The sequence below is a fragment of the Bombyx mandarina genome, chromosome 23 (genome assembly GCF_030267445.1).
Source record: "Bombyx mandarina strain Sakado chromosome 23, ASM3026744v2".
In the NCBI taxonomy this organism is placed as follows: domain Eukaryota; kingdom Metazoa; phylum Arthropoda; class Insecta; order Lepidoptera; family Bombycidae; genus Bombyx; species Bombyx mandarina.
Genome location: NC_143229.1, coordinates 19737374 through 19752666, shown reverse-complemented (window position 1 = coordinate 19752666; position 15293 = coordinate 19737374). Strand labels below are relative to the sequence as shown.

The window sequence follows — 15293 nt, the reverse complement described above, 5'->3', positions numbered from 1 at the left end:
TCAGTAAATAACCACCATTTTACTGAGATTATAATATTTCATCCCACAATATCATCTCATCTCATTTTATTTCATTTCATGCCAATCGATTATTGTTCCTAAATTGATCAACTTTATTTCATTTCCATTAGGCTGTATGGTATGACACCTTTGTTTTTCCAGTTGGAAAAATAGAATTACATACTCCTAGGAGAACCGTCTCATATGGAAAAAGCTTGAAAAAGAGTCCCATTTTCAGCATTAAATAACAGTTCAAAAATCCTCCAGAATGGCGCTAGCATAGGCGCAGGGTATGACATGAGTTGAGCAGTTGTTAACTAATTGAAGTATGCTGAGTTAGGAAATTTAATATATTTAATGACTAGAGTAGTTAGTGACAGTGTAATATACAAGACCTCACATGTTTTCATTGTCCAAACTAATTTCGTCAATATAACCTAAAATTATTGCTGTGGTAAAATGCGGAGACATCGATTGCATTTTCTTATCAGCTTTAAATAAAATACCTTTTGTGATTTTGTAGTGCTCATAATTCTTTCGTCCTTTTTTATTTCTCTATCTTATTCTAATCACTTTCAGAGCCTTTTTTTTTTAATTTACCCTGTTGCTACTGTAGCGCCACTCTTATTTAGCAGATTTTAATGGACACTTTTTCACACACAGAGACGGTTGGTTGGTTCTCCTTACCTCTACCCTCCATACTACTGAATACGGTCTAATATTTGTGGGAAAATTGAAGCGACGCTGGTTTGCAAGTTTGTTCTTACTATTCTGTCAGTTTAGTTAGTCCAGGACAAACTTACCGAGTTCGGTTTTTCCCATAATATCTTTATTTTGTTAAAAAGCCCTTTTCGTGCAAAAGTAATATCGTCATTATCCAACACAATTTAAGGTCTCACATCCTATGAACGGTAGCGGCGATTTATTTGTATTCTACATCTTCCACGAGACATTTCAATCAGATTCCTCGTAAAAGAATACAAATGTTTTTATTATGTTAAATGTTTTGGTTAAAAACATCAATTTTTATGGGCATTTTTCTTTACATGGTTCGTATGCATAGATCGGAGGGAATAGATCTACTGGTGGTAGGACCTCTTGTGAGTCCGCACGTGTAGGTACCACCACCCCGCCTATTTCTGCCGTGAAGAATTAATGTGTTTCGGTTTGAAGATTGGGGCAGCTGTTGTAACTATACTGAAACCTTAGAACTCATATCTCAAGGTGGGTGGCGGCATTTACGTTGTAGATATCTATGGGCTCCTTTAACCACTTAACACCAGATGGGCTGTGAGCTCGTCCACTCATATACGCAAAAAAAAAAAAAAAAAAATTGGGAGAGTCTATGTTCACCAGTGAAATAATATGGGCGGATTATCATGCTACAGTAGTGGAACACATCGATTTTTTTACATCGCTTTGACATAACAAACAGACTGCTCTATATTGCTATCTTTAAATTAATACGTGGAGCAACAATTTTGTACCCCTTTTTACGAAAATTGCGCGGACGGAGGAGTATGACATTTCCCACACATATAGAGAATATAGAGAAGGAGTGCAGAATGATAATTTTTTTTTTTAATTATATATAACAAATACGTTAAATCAATAAAAACAACATTATACACTCTACCATGTATTTGACACAAACCATATTTTACTCTCAAACTTTTGTTATTGCTTAAAGCTTGGTCAAATTGAGAATAGATTAATACTGTTTATCTTGGCGAAACCTGTGATTATAAAGTTAAAATAAATAGTCTTCGACAATAGAACCTTTAACCCACAGACACAACCCACTGAGTTTCTCGCCGAATCTTCTCAGTGGGTCGAGTTTCCGATCCGGTGGTAGATTATGCGAAGCACTGCTCTTGCTAGGGCCAGTGTTAGCAACTCACTCGGTTTGAGCCCCGTGAGCTCACCTACACGTTAGGGTGAAGATGAAATAGCCTCTCAAGGCTATCAGCATGGTAGAAAAAAAAATAGAACCATAATAATGTTCAAACTTATAATTTCGACTTTCGACTGCTGGGAGACCAGTAGTATTCTCAAATCGTTTTCGAAGCAGATTCCCAGTAGTGGGACGACGTAACCTCTTGCCAACACCGTTCTGCGGACAAGAACGGTGTAGTAAGGCGATTTACGTCCATTACGCTTGGACCACGCGTCGCCATTTCGAACGCAACACGACGTGATCAGAATTTAATGACCAGGTCCGCATTTAGGGGAGGGCAAGCCTCCACAAAGGAAGGGCCCCGACAATAGAGACTTTGGAAAAAAATATTTCAAATTCCTACAAGTAAACACTAGGACTAAATTGCATTTTTCTTGCTCCGAAATTTAGTTTCAGATAATTCTCGTCTCCGATTACATTTATGTATGTTTGTTAAATACTAAGAGAATCTACGTGGTTTCACAATAAATTATTTATTGGGAAACTCGACTGAAAAAAAATGGTTAATTTTATTTGGTAAATTGGGGGCCAGGGGGCTTCCACTACTTTGTTGTCCCGAGGCCTCCAGAACTCTAAATGCGGCCCTGGTAATGACGAAGGTTCGTGTACTTTAATTCACGTTTTGTAACTCGCTGCGTAGGGACGGCCGATGAGTATGAGGGGGGTCGCTCAACTGTCTTCGAGGGCTAACGAAATTAATAAAAAAAAAACAAGTTTTCTGAACGTAAACATGAATACCGTGATAGGACAAGAAGGCGAAAGCTTAGAAGTGTATTAACGATCATCATTAAGTCCACTGAGTTTCTCGCCGGATCTTCTCAGCGGGTCGCGATTCCGATCCGGTGGTAAATTCAGCGAAGCACTGCTCTTGCTAGGGCTAGTGTTAGCAAATTCACTCAGGCTGAGCCCGTGAGCTCACCTACCCGTCCGGGCGTAGTTGCAATAGCCTCTTAGGCTACCGGCTAATAGGTAGGGGGAAAAAGTCAAAATATCGTCGTGCCCTACAAGGGAGAGAGAAGCTTGAAAAGAGATTATACTTTAAAGCCCAAAAACAATCAACAGGCAACTATAATTGTACGATACGCGATCTTATCGATAAAAGCGATTTCGTCCAGCCAAACGTTTTTATCTCGAGAAATTCTGACAAAGATACAGCAGGTTTTTTTGCGGTGTACTTATTACTAAGAATATTCAGAGTGATCTATCGAAAATAGATAAAATCTTTACGCATTTTATAATAATTAAGATAAAGAAACAGAAATGGAAACGTCCGTCTGCTTCGTGTCAGAAACACGCAGAATGGAGGTCCCCGTGGGGTCCCAATTCCCCCTCTTCAATAATATTTATTTTTGCTAATTTCATAAAAAAAATATTCTTAATATATTTTTGGCATATTTCATTTATTTACAGTCCCTTGAATGTGATAGGCCTTGTTAGTGAATTCTTTCGTGAAGTACATTAAAAACATTTTAGAATAATCTGCCTTTAATTACACTGAGCTTCTTATCCCTTCAATTTGGGTAGAAGAAAGGACAAATGCATAAAGCCTCAAAATAATTTCCATGTCATTAGTATTCTGCCTTTAAATACACCGAGCTTTTTATCGCTTCAATTTCCACTTCGATAAACGCGGCACGACACGAGAACCCTCTCATGGCCGCCGGTAACTACATTCCCGATCCTGCGGACAGAATGGAAAGTAGTCGACGTCGCCCCAAGCACGTCATATCGGATCTTCTCGATCCACTAACGGTGCTTCTAGGTACCTCAAGCACCGGTCATCGTTCTCATCAAACCCGTCGCTTGCGACGAAGGGCTCGACAAGTAAATTAACCATCAGACACAGCCCACTGAGTTTCTCGCCGGATCTTCTCAGTGGGTCGCGTTTCCGATCCGGTGGTAGATTCTGCGAAGCACGGCTCTTGCTAGGGTTCGTGTTCGTAACGTCGTCAGGTGCCCCGTGAGCTTACCTACTAGTTAAGGTTACGCTGATATAGCCTCTCAATGCTATCAGCTTAGGTAGGAAAAAAAACCTTCAATTTTGTGTAGAAAAAAGGACAAATGTATAAATCCTCAAAATAAATTCCGAGTGCAAACCTCAAAAGTTTGTCGACCATCAGCTTCCCCAGGAACCCCGTGCCCCCGGTCAGCAACACCGTGGTTCCAGCGAACATTTTCCCGATCTGCGACTCTCCCAACGCTTCTAGCTTATCCATCGCGTCGAACCCAGTCACCTCACCAACTGGCTTCATCTTCGGTGAATATTTTTGTATATCCGCAACCATTTCTGTAGATAAATACATTTTATTAAGTATGCATTATACATTTTATTATGTATTTAACTTAAACAAGCACAATGTGAATTAACATATTCATACATTTTGTTACGCGCTGGGATTCGGGATAAATAAAAGTTCTACCGAAGTGCAAATTAAAACTGTATTAACACTTAGAACACTTAACGAATACTTTAAAATTCTCAATTCACTTCTTCCGCTTCGCTTCAGGTGATCCGTTCGCTGTTTCGCTTCGAGTAGTTCCCATTATTGACTGTCTGCGTGCCATCTCTGCAACGCTTTAATAGTCGATACGACATCCCTAAATTCATCGAGAACATTCTGGGCAAGTCGAGTAGCTTCGATGTGTGTTTCCGCTATCTGGCAATAGATGGCGTTGTACTTCTCAAGCGTTCTAGATATAACTAGTTCCTTTGATATTGGTTGCTGCTATTCGGCGATAGATGGCGTTACTGCCGTAACAATATTGTTTAAGTGTAAAGAAAAACCTTTATTATTTAAAACTTTAGTTTTTTAAAAGGATTTTTCTTCAGTGTCATTCATTGTCATGGAGTAAAAACTATGTCCATAAGTGTATAATGTATGACTATGTCATCTATATATATAAAAGAAAGTCGTGTTAGTTACACTATTTATAACTCAAGAACGACTGAACTGATTTGGCTGAAAATTGATGAGGAGGTAGCTTAGAACCAGGAGAAGGACATAGGATACTTTTTATCACATTCCCGTGGGACTTGACATAAAACGTGGTAACTATAACAAAACGCAACTGACAGCTAAACGTAATATATTCTATGGTTAATTGTGTTAATTATAGTAGAATTTTGAAGTTGACTTCTTGATGTGTTTGAAACAAACCGTGTGGCGGAACAAAGTTCGCCGGGTCCGCTAGTTCAGTATAAAAGAGAGTTCAGTTTTGTATAGTTTATTATTACTGTTTACTGTTTAATTTTTAATATTAATTTTAAAAGTACATAATTAAGGGCTCTAAATATCGTTTCCTTATTATATCACAGAAAACACAATTAAGTTTTTTATTGTTTATTCATTCTGAAATACACCATAGCATTATATATTCATATCAAATTATTTCGGTGCTAAATCTCTACATAACTGGATTAGCAACACGGAAGCGGACGACGAATAATTATGTATAAATATATGTTTACATGATATTTATAGTCGCATTTAGCACATCTGGTAAGATATTTGTTTTAGTACCATTGAGATGAGCCAAGCGAGGCTAGCTATTACAGAGATGGTGTAAAGAATCATCAAGGCGACAAGATCTCTTTGATCGAGATTGAAGTAATTTTTTTTTCTTGCTTAGTGGGTGGACGAGCTCACAGCCCACCTGATGTTAAGTGGTTACTGGAGCCCACAGACATCACAGTTTTAACAGCCGGCGTCGCCAAACCGACGTATTCCCCGCATTTGCTGTTGCGATGTTGTGGCGGGTGGCTATCATAGAACACAATATAGTTGACAGAAGCTCGATCTTGCTTACGACATTAACAAGATAAGCTTGCATAATATACTGGGTGTTAGGAGACCGCTTCCGTAAACGAAGACAGACGCTAGTACTAATGACACCTTTGATGATGGGACGCCTAAAAGCACCGAGAGTAGATCCTAGGGATCCGACAAGACATATTCCGGGCGAGTGCGGCTTTACCCCGTCGCCTGGGTCAGATATTATTATGTAACTAGCTGTACCCGTCCGCTTCGCTGGGCATTTAAAATTAACATTATTATTTCACATCCCCACAAAGATTCTCATCATTAACGCCCCCGCAACTGGTGTAGGGAGTCCAACACTCATATAAATATTAGTCTTTCCATTAAGTACATATATTTTCTACATGGATACCAAGTTTCAAGTCAGTCGGATGCACGGTTCAGTACTTATAACGAAACATCCGTAAAAACCACTGTAGATTTATATATTAGTATAGATTAGCGGGCTCTAAAATCCTGACTTGATCCGAGAAACTTGTTGTTCAGAGTAGGGTCAATGGTGAAAGACCTCTTGGACGAAGCCCCATGCGGTGTACTGATCAAGTGAAGAATCCTTACCGAAACCCCACTTGACGAGTGCGTGCAATAAGCCTCAGTTCGCGAACTTTTGTTTTTATGTTTGAGAAATTAATGGTGGCCCTTCCCAGTTTCACCAGAACAGGTGGGCGAGCAAAGGCTCAGGCTCAGCCAGGAGGGGTGGGATTTGCTAACAGCTGCCCGGGCGCCTCCAAAGGAGACCTAACAGCTCAAGAGCAGCTGCTTCGCGAATAAATCTACTACCGGACAGGAGTCGCGACCCGCTGAAGAGATCCGGCGAGAAACTCAGGGGGTTGTCGCGAACTATGGAGTAATAAATAAATAAAAGCCGTCAAAGCTTTAATAAACAAGGACTCCACACGCCCACGACCGCTCTGCTAAGAATAACCGTCTATGATGATATGAACATCCTGACCAGTGTCAACTGAATAAAAAAAATGGACGCTAGGTTAATTTGCGACTTAAACCAGTTTGTAACTGTTCTATTACCGGTTTACGAATGCACAAAAAAATCATTTAAAATTAATTAAAATGTGAACATTTTTCGCTAGTAAACAATGCATAAATAGCACGTCCTAATACCGGTAGACTAGAACAAAGATATATTCTCACGGGGCATTCGTGGATGGTTCAATGCGAAAGTTCACAAGTAGTTGCGTAGAATGCTGAACGAGCTCACGGCCCATCTGGTGTTAAGTGGTTACTTGATACCATAGATTTTGTAATGTTTATTGATGAATTTTCATAGGTACGGTTTTTGTTTTAGAAACTGTTACCTAATTTACAAAAAAAACACTTAAAACATGCTAAAGCAATATTCAAATGTCGACGTTGCTATTGTTTTCTTTTTTTGTTTTCAATTTCCAAATTTTAAATGGCTCTCCTGTGAAATAGCAGATATGTCGCTTATACCAAATAACTTTTCACCACTCGATATGTTAGTTAGATGGCGTACAGTTTTTCCGCGTTACGATATAATGAGCTAGCATTATTCTGTTCTAAATCGAAAAACAAAGTGAATTCGCTTACGTAACTGTCTGTCGATGAAGTAACTCAGCTGGTAGACTTGATCTGAGGCACTAGAAACATTCGGCTTGGGACGTTTCAGAACTAATTAATTCGAATAGACAAAATAAAATAAATCACAAAACTTCACTCCTCGCGCTCCCGCCAAAAAGTCTTGACAGAGATGATTGACGTTAATAATAAACGAACCGTAAGCTTAGATGGCTACTTATATTAATATGTTAATTTTTTTTATGTCAAAAATTTGTTTTAAAATATTAAGGCTATAATTTCTTTTCGTTCTAATCCTTATTTATGAAGTTTTTATTGGCTACAGCTGTCTATGTAACGAAATCTCTCATTATTATTTTGCTCACGTATCAAGGACCTATAACAGTTTAAAATTTTCGTCCAACATTCTGACCGACGAGGATAGAAGCATGATTATTTAAATTTATCTTTCGGTTTGCTATTACGGTATATATGTATATTTTTTTAGTTTTACGTTAATTTGATTTTATTTGGTGCACAAATAAGTGAATGAATCCATGAACCGTGTGGTACCCACCAGTCTGTCCCGTCCTCGGCCGGTGCACACATCATGTGTGTGTGTGTAGCGGAGGCTCTGTGAGTCCGCGTGTCCCTGCGACCAGTCGCGCTCCACATGACACTGCACTAGTCTGTCCCGCACTCAGCCGGTGCACACATCATGTGTGTGTGTAGCGGAGGCTCTGTACTGCACTAGTCTGTCCCGCACTAAGCCGGTGCACACATCATGTGTGTGTGTAGCGGAGGGTCTGTGAGTCCGCGTGTCCCTGCGACTAATCGCACTCCACGTGACACTGCACTAGTCTGTCTCGCACTCTGCCGGTGCACACATCATGTGTGTGTGTGTAGCGGAGGCTCTGTGAGTCCGGGTGTCCCTGCGACTAGTCGCGCTCCACGTGACACTGCACTAGTCTGTCCCGCACTTGGCCGGTGCACACATCATGTGTGTGTGTAGCGGAGGCTCTGTGAGTCCGCGTGTCCCTGCGACTAGTCGCACTCCACGTGACACTGCACTAGTCTGTCCCGCACTCAGCCGGTGCACACATCATGTGTGTGTGTGTAGCGGAGGCTCTGTGAGTCCGCGTGTCCCTGCGACTAGTCGCACTCCACGTGACACTGCACTAGTCTGTCCCGCACTCAGCCGGTGCACACATCATGTGTGTGTGTGTAGCGGAGGCTCTGTGAGTCCGCGTGTCCCTGCGACTAGTCGCACTCCACGTGACACTGCACTATTCTGTCCCGCACTCAGCCGGTGCACACATCATGTGTGTGTGTGTAGCGGAGGCTCTGTGAGTCCGGGTGTCCCTGCGACTAGTCGCGCTCCACGTGACATTGCACTAGTCTGTCCCGTATTCAATCGGCGCAAAACTATTGCAACTTTCTATTTTATGTAATAATTTTCATCGTAATTCAATATGGAACATTTATGCATACCACGCGGTTAGTATAGCGTGTCAAAGTAATATACAATCACTATTTCAAGTCAGGTTATAAAACATGTTAATTACGACATACATGCGGACATAACACTAATCTATTACATATTTAAATGGTTTACATATATAGGTATATAATGATAAGGAGTACTTCAGAATGAATAAACAATGAAAGACTTAATTCCGTTTTCTGTTATATAATAAGAAATATATAATTATATAATATATATAATTAAATATATATATTAATAACATTTAGAGCCATTAATCTCTTTTAAAATTTATATTAAAAATCAAATAGGAAAGAGTAATAATAAATGTATACAAAAGTGAGCTCTCTTTTTTACTGGTGGTAGGACCTCTTGTGAGTCCGCACGCGTAGGTACCACCATTCTGCCTATTTCTGCCGTGAAGCAGTAATGCGTTTCGGTTTGAAGAGTGGGGCAGCCATTGTAACTATACTGAGACTTTAGAACTTATATCTCAAGGTGGGTGGTGCATTTACGTTGTTGATGTTTATGAGCTCCGATAATCACTTAACATCAGGTGGGCCGTGAGCTCGTCTACCCATCTAAGAAATAAAAAAAATAAAAATTACTGAAGGTCAGACCTCACTACATGACAATAAGAAAAATCCTTTTTAAAAACTAATAAGTTTTAAATAATAAAGGTTTTTCTTTACATATTTAAAAAAGTCGATGTGGGTGTTTGTTACCTATAGACTCAGTAACGGCTGGAGCGAATTCAATGAAAAAAAAAATACATGTGTGCAATTCACACGTGGTAGAAGTGAAACCTTCCAAAATTAAAATACAATTATCCTAAACGTCTTAAGTATATGTAACATTTTGTCATTAGTAAATAATTGTAAGGTAGCGCCCTCTGTGAATTGATATTTTAATTTCACGTATAATCCTAAATTAAAATTCACTACAAGAGCTTTCATACACACGTTAGTATTAAAAAATCTCACAGATGGCGCTGTATTAAATAGTATGTATATTTCTGTCTCATTCTTTGCTGGCTTCATCCTACACATTTTTGTATTTGTGTCTCTTACCTGTCGTTTTTTTCCGTTGCATCCGGTTTGAAATCACAACGATTCTAAAGAAGTTTTCACTTCAAAATTCAGGATATCTTATATTAAATCTAGGATTAAACTAGCCGGTGATACCTATTGTGGAGTTTGATAGCGATAAAATAATAAGGCAAAACAAAGATACGGAAAAGCGACACCGGTTTAATTAGAATAATGACTCGTAGAATTTTGAAAACTTTGATTTTTTGTGACCTTATTTACAATTATTAAAGTCGTTTTAAAGTCGTCGTGGTCTAAAGGTTAACACGTCCGATGCATTCGTATCTAGCGATGCACCCGTCGGTAATGAAAAACGTATTTAACAAATGTTCACGATTGACTTTCACGGTGAAGGAATAAATAACATCGTGTAATAAAAATCAAACCCGCAAAATTATAATTTGCGTAATTACTGGTGGTAGGACCTCTTGTGAGTCCGCACGGGTAGGTACCACCACCCCGCCCATTTCTGCCGTGAAGCAGTAATGGGTTTCGGTTTGAAGGGCGGGGCAGTCGTTGGATCTACACTGAGATCTTAGAACTCATATCTCGGGGTGGGTGGCGCATTTACGTTGAAGATTTCTATGGGCTCCGGTAACCACTTAACACCAGGTTTTTTTTTTGTTTATTTGGGTGGACAAGCTCACAGCCCACCTGGTGTTAAGTGGTTACTGGAGCCCATAGACATCCAGGTTGTGACCTTGTCCAGCATTCTAAGCCATAAAAAAAACCAATTAAACTATAGTAAAATTATGAAACTAAATTAATTAAATATAATTAAACTATTGTTTGTTATTTAAATACATCATTTTAAGCGCTACGCAATTCTGTAATTTTCTTACACGGCCTTTACTATTATTAATTAGCGTATGGACACTTATCATTAGAAGTGCCTTACGCCTGTCTACTCGTTGAATACAGCGTCGCATACATTCCATTCCACAATCGCCCAAAACGAATCATTGAGGAAGCAAAAGCGATATTAGTTTTGCGTAATATTATTAACAAAATCGATTTTTATTAGTCCAATATACCGACGAAGGCTGGAGACACTATCAATATTTGCTTAAGAAAACGCTGACATCACTAAATTAAACACTTTACAACCGAATTTAATTAAAAGCAAAGAATTCTCGAGCGAAATACAAATGATATATTGTATATTCAAACTTTGAACTCACCTTCGTCTGTTAGTTTTATTGCGAAAACATAGTTAATTTATTATCTTAATATTTGATTCGAAAATGTCACATAGCACGCTTCCTGCACGCTAATTTATTTCCGAATGAGGAATACCGGAACACAAGCGCTTATCACTTTTGTTCTAAACTAATCTAACAATATTAATAATACATATCTATATAATATAAATATGTGAAGCAAAAACTTTGTACCCATTTTTACGAAAATTGCGCGGACGGAGGAGTATGAAATTTCCCACGCTTATAGAGAATATAGAGAAGGAGTGTAGAATGCTAATTTTTTTTTTTAAATTACGCATTAATAATACATTAAATCTTTAGAAATATCATTAGAATCATTAGAAAATTTATTGTACGTGCGTAAAAACATTGTAGAATTCCCCAGAGTCGATTTGCATAATGTGAACACTAGGAACAAACATAGGCTTGCGTTGCCGGCAGCTCGAATTAAGAAAATAAGCAACTCTTTCAGGGGGCTGGGTGTACAACTTTTCAACAAGATCCCACTAAACGTTCAACTACTACCTGTTCATAGATTTAAGAAAACTGTCAAGGAACGTTTGTGCAACAAGGCATATTATAAAGTTAAGGATTTTTTACTAGATGGCACTACGTGGGAATGAGGCGTTCGCTCCTGGCCTTTTCATTTTTCATTATTATTATTATTTATTTGAATTGTATTTTTTTGTATACTGTAAATATGTTTCCTTGTTTAAAAAAAAAAAGAAAATAGTTTAGAAAATACAAAAAAAAAAAAGCCCGCTGAGTTTGTTTCGCCGGTTCTTCTCAGGACTGTGGCTTTTTTTGGAACCGGTGGTAGAGTTAACATTTTCTTTTACATTTTGACATTCAACAAGTGTGTTTTTGATGACATCCAAGTTGAAATAAATGATTTTGAATTTAAATTTGAATTGAATTTGAAAAAACATTACACACACACATATATGTAATAATACTCTTTGTTTATTGTCAAACTTTTGTTATTGCTTAAAGTATGTGGTCAAATGGAGCATAAGTTAATATTGTTTATTTTTAGTATTATTTATCTATAGTGTTATCTTGGCGAAATCTGTGATTATAGAAGTATAATAAATAGTCTTTGACAATAGAAACATAAATGCTCAAACTTATAATTTCAATTATAGTCCAATTTCGACAACTGCGGGACCACTAGTAATTATTATTTGATGAATTCTCATCACGATTTTCGTGCTTCTTCTCCATGTTTTAATGCTGTTGTGAGCGCTGAAATCACGGGCGATCATCACTAAGCCGACCTGTGGTTAAGCGACCACCGTAACCCACAATCCACGCGGAGAGGCTGGTGGAATTCGCATCGGCATCCGCGAACTTCAGGATCAATTGAAAGAGATTTACCACATTCTTACAATAACGAACACAAGTTATTGACTTATATATTTATTGAAGTGAAACATCGAATACGACTTTCGACAGGATTGAGTTAAACTTTTAACGCTATCATGGAATAGAAAGAGACAGAGCGAGAGTGGATGCGTGGCATCTTGAAGTCGTCGTGGTCTACAGGATTAGACGTTCGGTGCATTGTCATTCATTGAGCGATGCACCGGTATTCGAATCCTGCTGGCGGGTACCAATTTTTCGAATGAAATACGTACTTGACAAATGTTCACAATTGACCTCCACGGTGAAGGAATAAAAGCGTGTAATAAAAAAATCGGTTGTCTGTAAAGTTGGTTTACTGACGATAGTTGAACGTGACAACGTCATAAGAAAATACTGATGGAATGTTTTCATTTTTGTACAGCAGCTGTCCACGCGGATGCATCGCTCCCTCAAGTAGGAGAGAGACAGATGTCGAACGCTGCCGAACGCAGAGGCCGATTGTGCCTCTTTGTCGCTCGTTGCACGCTCTTGCTTGCACTTCAAGCCTTAAATGGAACGCCTCAGAGCGAGGTAACGCCGCATGAGTCATGTTTTTTCGTGCGTGCAGCCGGCTCCATCGAATTATAAGACGTTGTCACGTGAAAAATCAACCCGCAAAGTTATAATTTGCGTAATTACTGGTGGTAGGACCTCTTGTGAGTCCGCACGGGTAGGTAAGGTAATACAATGAGTAATTTCAAGAAATATATTTATCCGTTAATTTCCAAGCGAAGTAAAATGTCCCTTAGAAATAAGGTGGCACTCTACAAAACTTGCATACGCCTCGTCATGACCTATGTAAGTGCAGGGCTGTGTAGGCCCGCACTAACTTGAAATCCCTTCAAACCATTCAATCCCGTTTTTGCAGGATAGCGGTCGGAGCCCCGTGGTTCGTCACAATAATCGACCTCTACGACGACCTGGATCTAGAGTCCATCATTAAGTATCTACAGTCAGCATCAGTGCGCCATTTCAATAAAGCGGCACGACACGAGAACCTTCTCATCGTGGCCGCCGGTAACTATATTCCCGATCCTGCGAACCAAATAGTTAACAGTCGACGTCGCCCAAAACACGTGATTATGGATCCTCCCGATCCATTAACGGTGCTTTTCGGTACCGCAAGCACCGGTCACTGTTCTCGTCGAACCCATCGCATGCGACGAAGGGCTCGGCGAGTTAATTAACCCATAGACACAGCCCACTGAGTTTCTCGCCGGATCTTCTCAGTGGGTCGCGTTTCTGATCAGGTGGTAGATTCTGCGAAGCACGGCTCTTGCTAGGATTCATTAGGCCACGACGACTTCAAAAATACAAAGAAGTTCTTATTGGTATATCTTTGGTTCTAGCCATGTATAATTCAGTTAGATTCCCTCCAAGAACTCGTGAACCGGATAAATATAATAATTTATAATCAACTCCAACAAGGCGAACGACCAAGACAATAATTATTCATGAATCTGCGGCATCTAAAGCGTCAAATTAATATATTCAATTCGCGATATTTCTGGTTGGGTCATTAATTTGATTTAATTAACCCTTAGATCGCGAACCGTCGATGGATCGACTCAATTAATATAATATCGCGTATAAAGTGCGCAGTGTCGGAATACATACCAGCTATTTATTACTCATTTTGATTTAAAGACATTAGGTATCGACCTGTATAATTATTAACGGGTCTTAGCGTGCGCATTCGTAACATTTTTGATATATCTATACAAATATATAAATCTACTGTGGTTTTTACGGATGTTCAGTTATAAGTACTGAACAATGCATCCGATTGACTTAAACTTGGTATCCATGTAGGAAATACATGTACTTAATAGATAGGCTAATATTTATATGAGTGTTGGACTCCCTAATAATAATGACAATAAATAATAATGTTAATTTTAAATTCACAGCGAAGCGGGCGAGTACGGCTACTTAATAATAACATTTGTGTAAAACCATTTAATTTTGTTTTGCTGTAGGTAAATTTAGCATTATTGGTTTTCGTATATTTTTTGTAAGTTAAAGTTTTTTATGAGGTACTTTTTTTTGATAATCCTTTAGCGATTTCTCCGAAATATGTGAAAATAAGTTCAGCACTAAAAGGGTTAAAGTCAGCTCTTAAAAAATGACATCAAATTAAATTAATAACTACCAGTAATCCTTCTTTCAAAACGTGACTTAACATTCTATTGAAATTTGAGAATTTCGTTTAAATTATTAATCTCTATATGGGGTTTAAAATATCTATATATTAATACGTGAAGCAGAAACTTTGTACCCCTTTTTATGAAAATTGCGCGGACGGAGGAGTATGAAATTTCCTACACTTATAGAGAATATAGAGAAGGAGTGCAGAATGCTAATATCTTTTTAAATTATGCACAATAAATACATTAAATCAAATAAAAAAACATTACACAAACTACCATGTAGGTATTTGACACACACACGTATGCATACTATTTGTTTATTTTCAGACTTTTCTTATTGCTTATAGTCTGTGGTCAAATTGAGAATAGATTAAATATTTTTTGTCTTTATTAATATTTGTCTAAAGTGTAGTCTTGGCGAAATCTGTAATTGTAAAAGTATAACATTAACAATAGAATCATAACAGTGTCAAACTTACAATTTAAATTAATTATAGTCGAATTTCCACTACCGTGGGACCACTAATCTAAATTAAAGTCCAATTAATTATGAATAGCAAAATGAATAGCAAAATTAGCTTTGCTTTTTCACATATCCGTTGACGTATTGCCAATTAGCCTTGTCTCGACAAGCACTACAAGTAGTAATAGGAACCTC

The 15293-nt window shown here is 38.4% G+C and overlaps 1 protein-coding gene across 1 annotated transcript in view; it reads right to left on the bottom strand.

The window, feature by feature from the left end:
• LOC114249889 (fatty acyl-CoA reductase wat) overlaps positions 1–15293 on the bottom strand; it is a 45772-nt gene that overhangs the window by 16439 nt on the left and 14040 nt on the right. Inside the window, exon 2 of the mRNA XM_028183583.2 lies at positions 4055–4244. Within this exon, the coding sequence (XP_028039384.2) occupies positions 4055–4242 (188 nt within the window). The 5' untranslated portion in view covers positions 4243–4244. The remainder of the gene's footprint in view (positions 1–4054; positions 4245–15293) is intronic.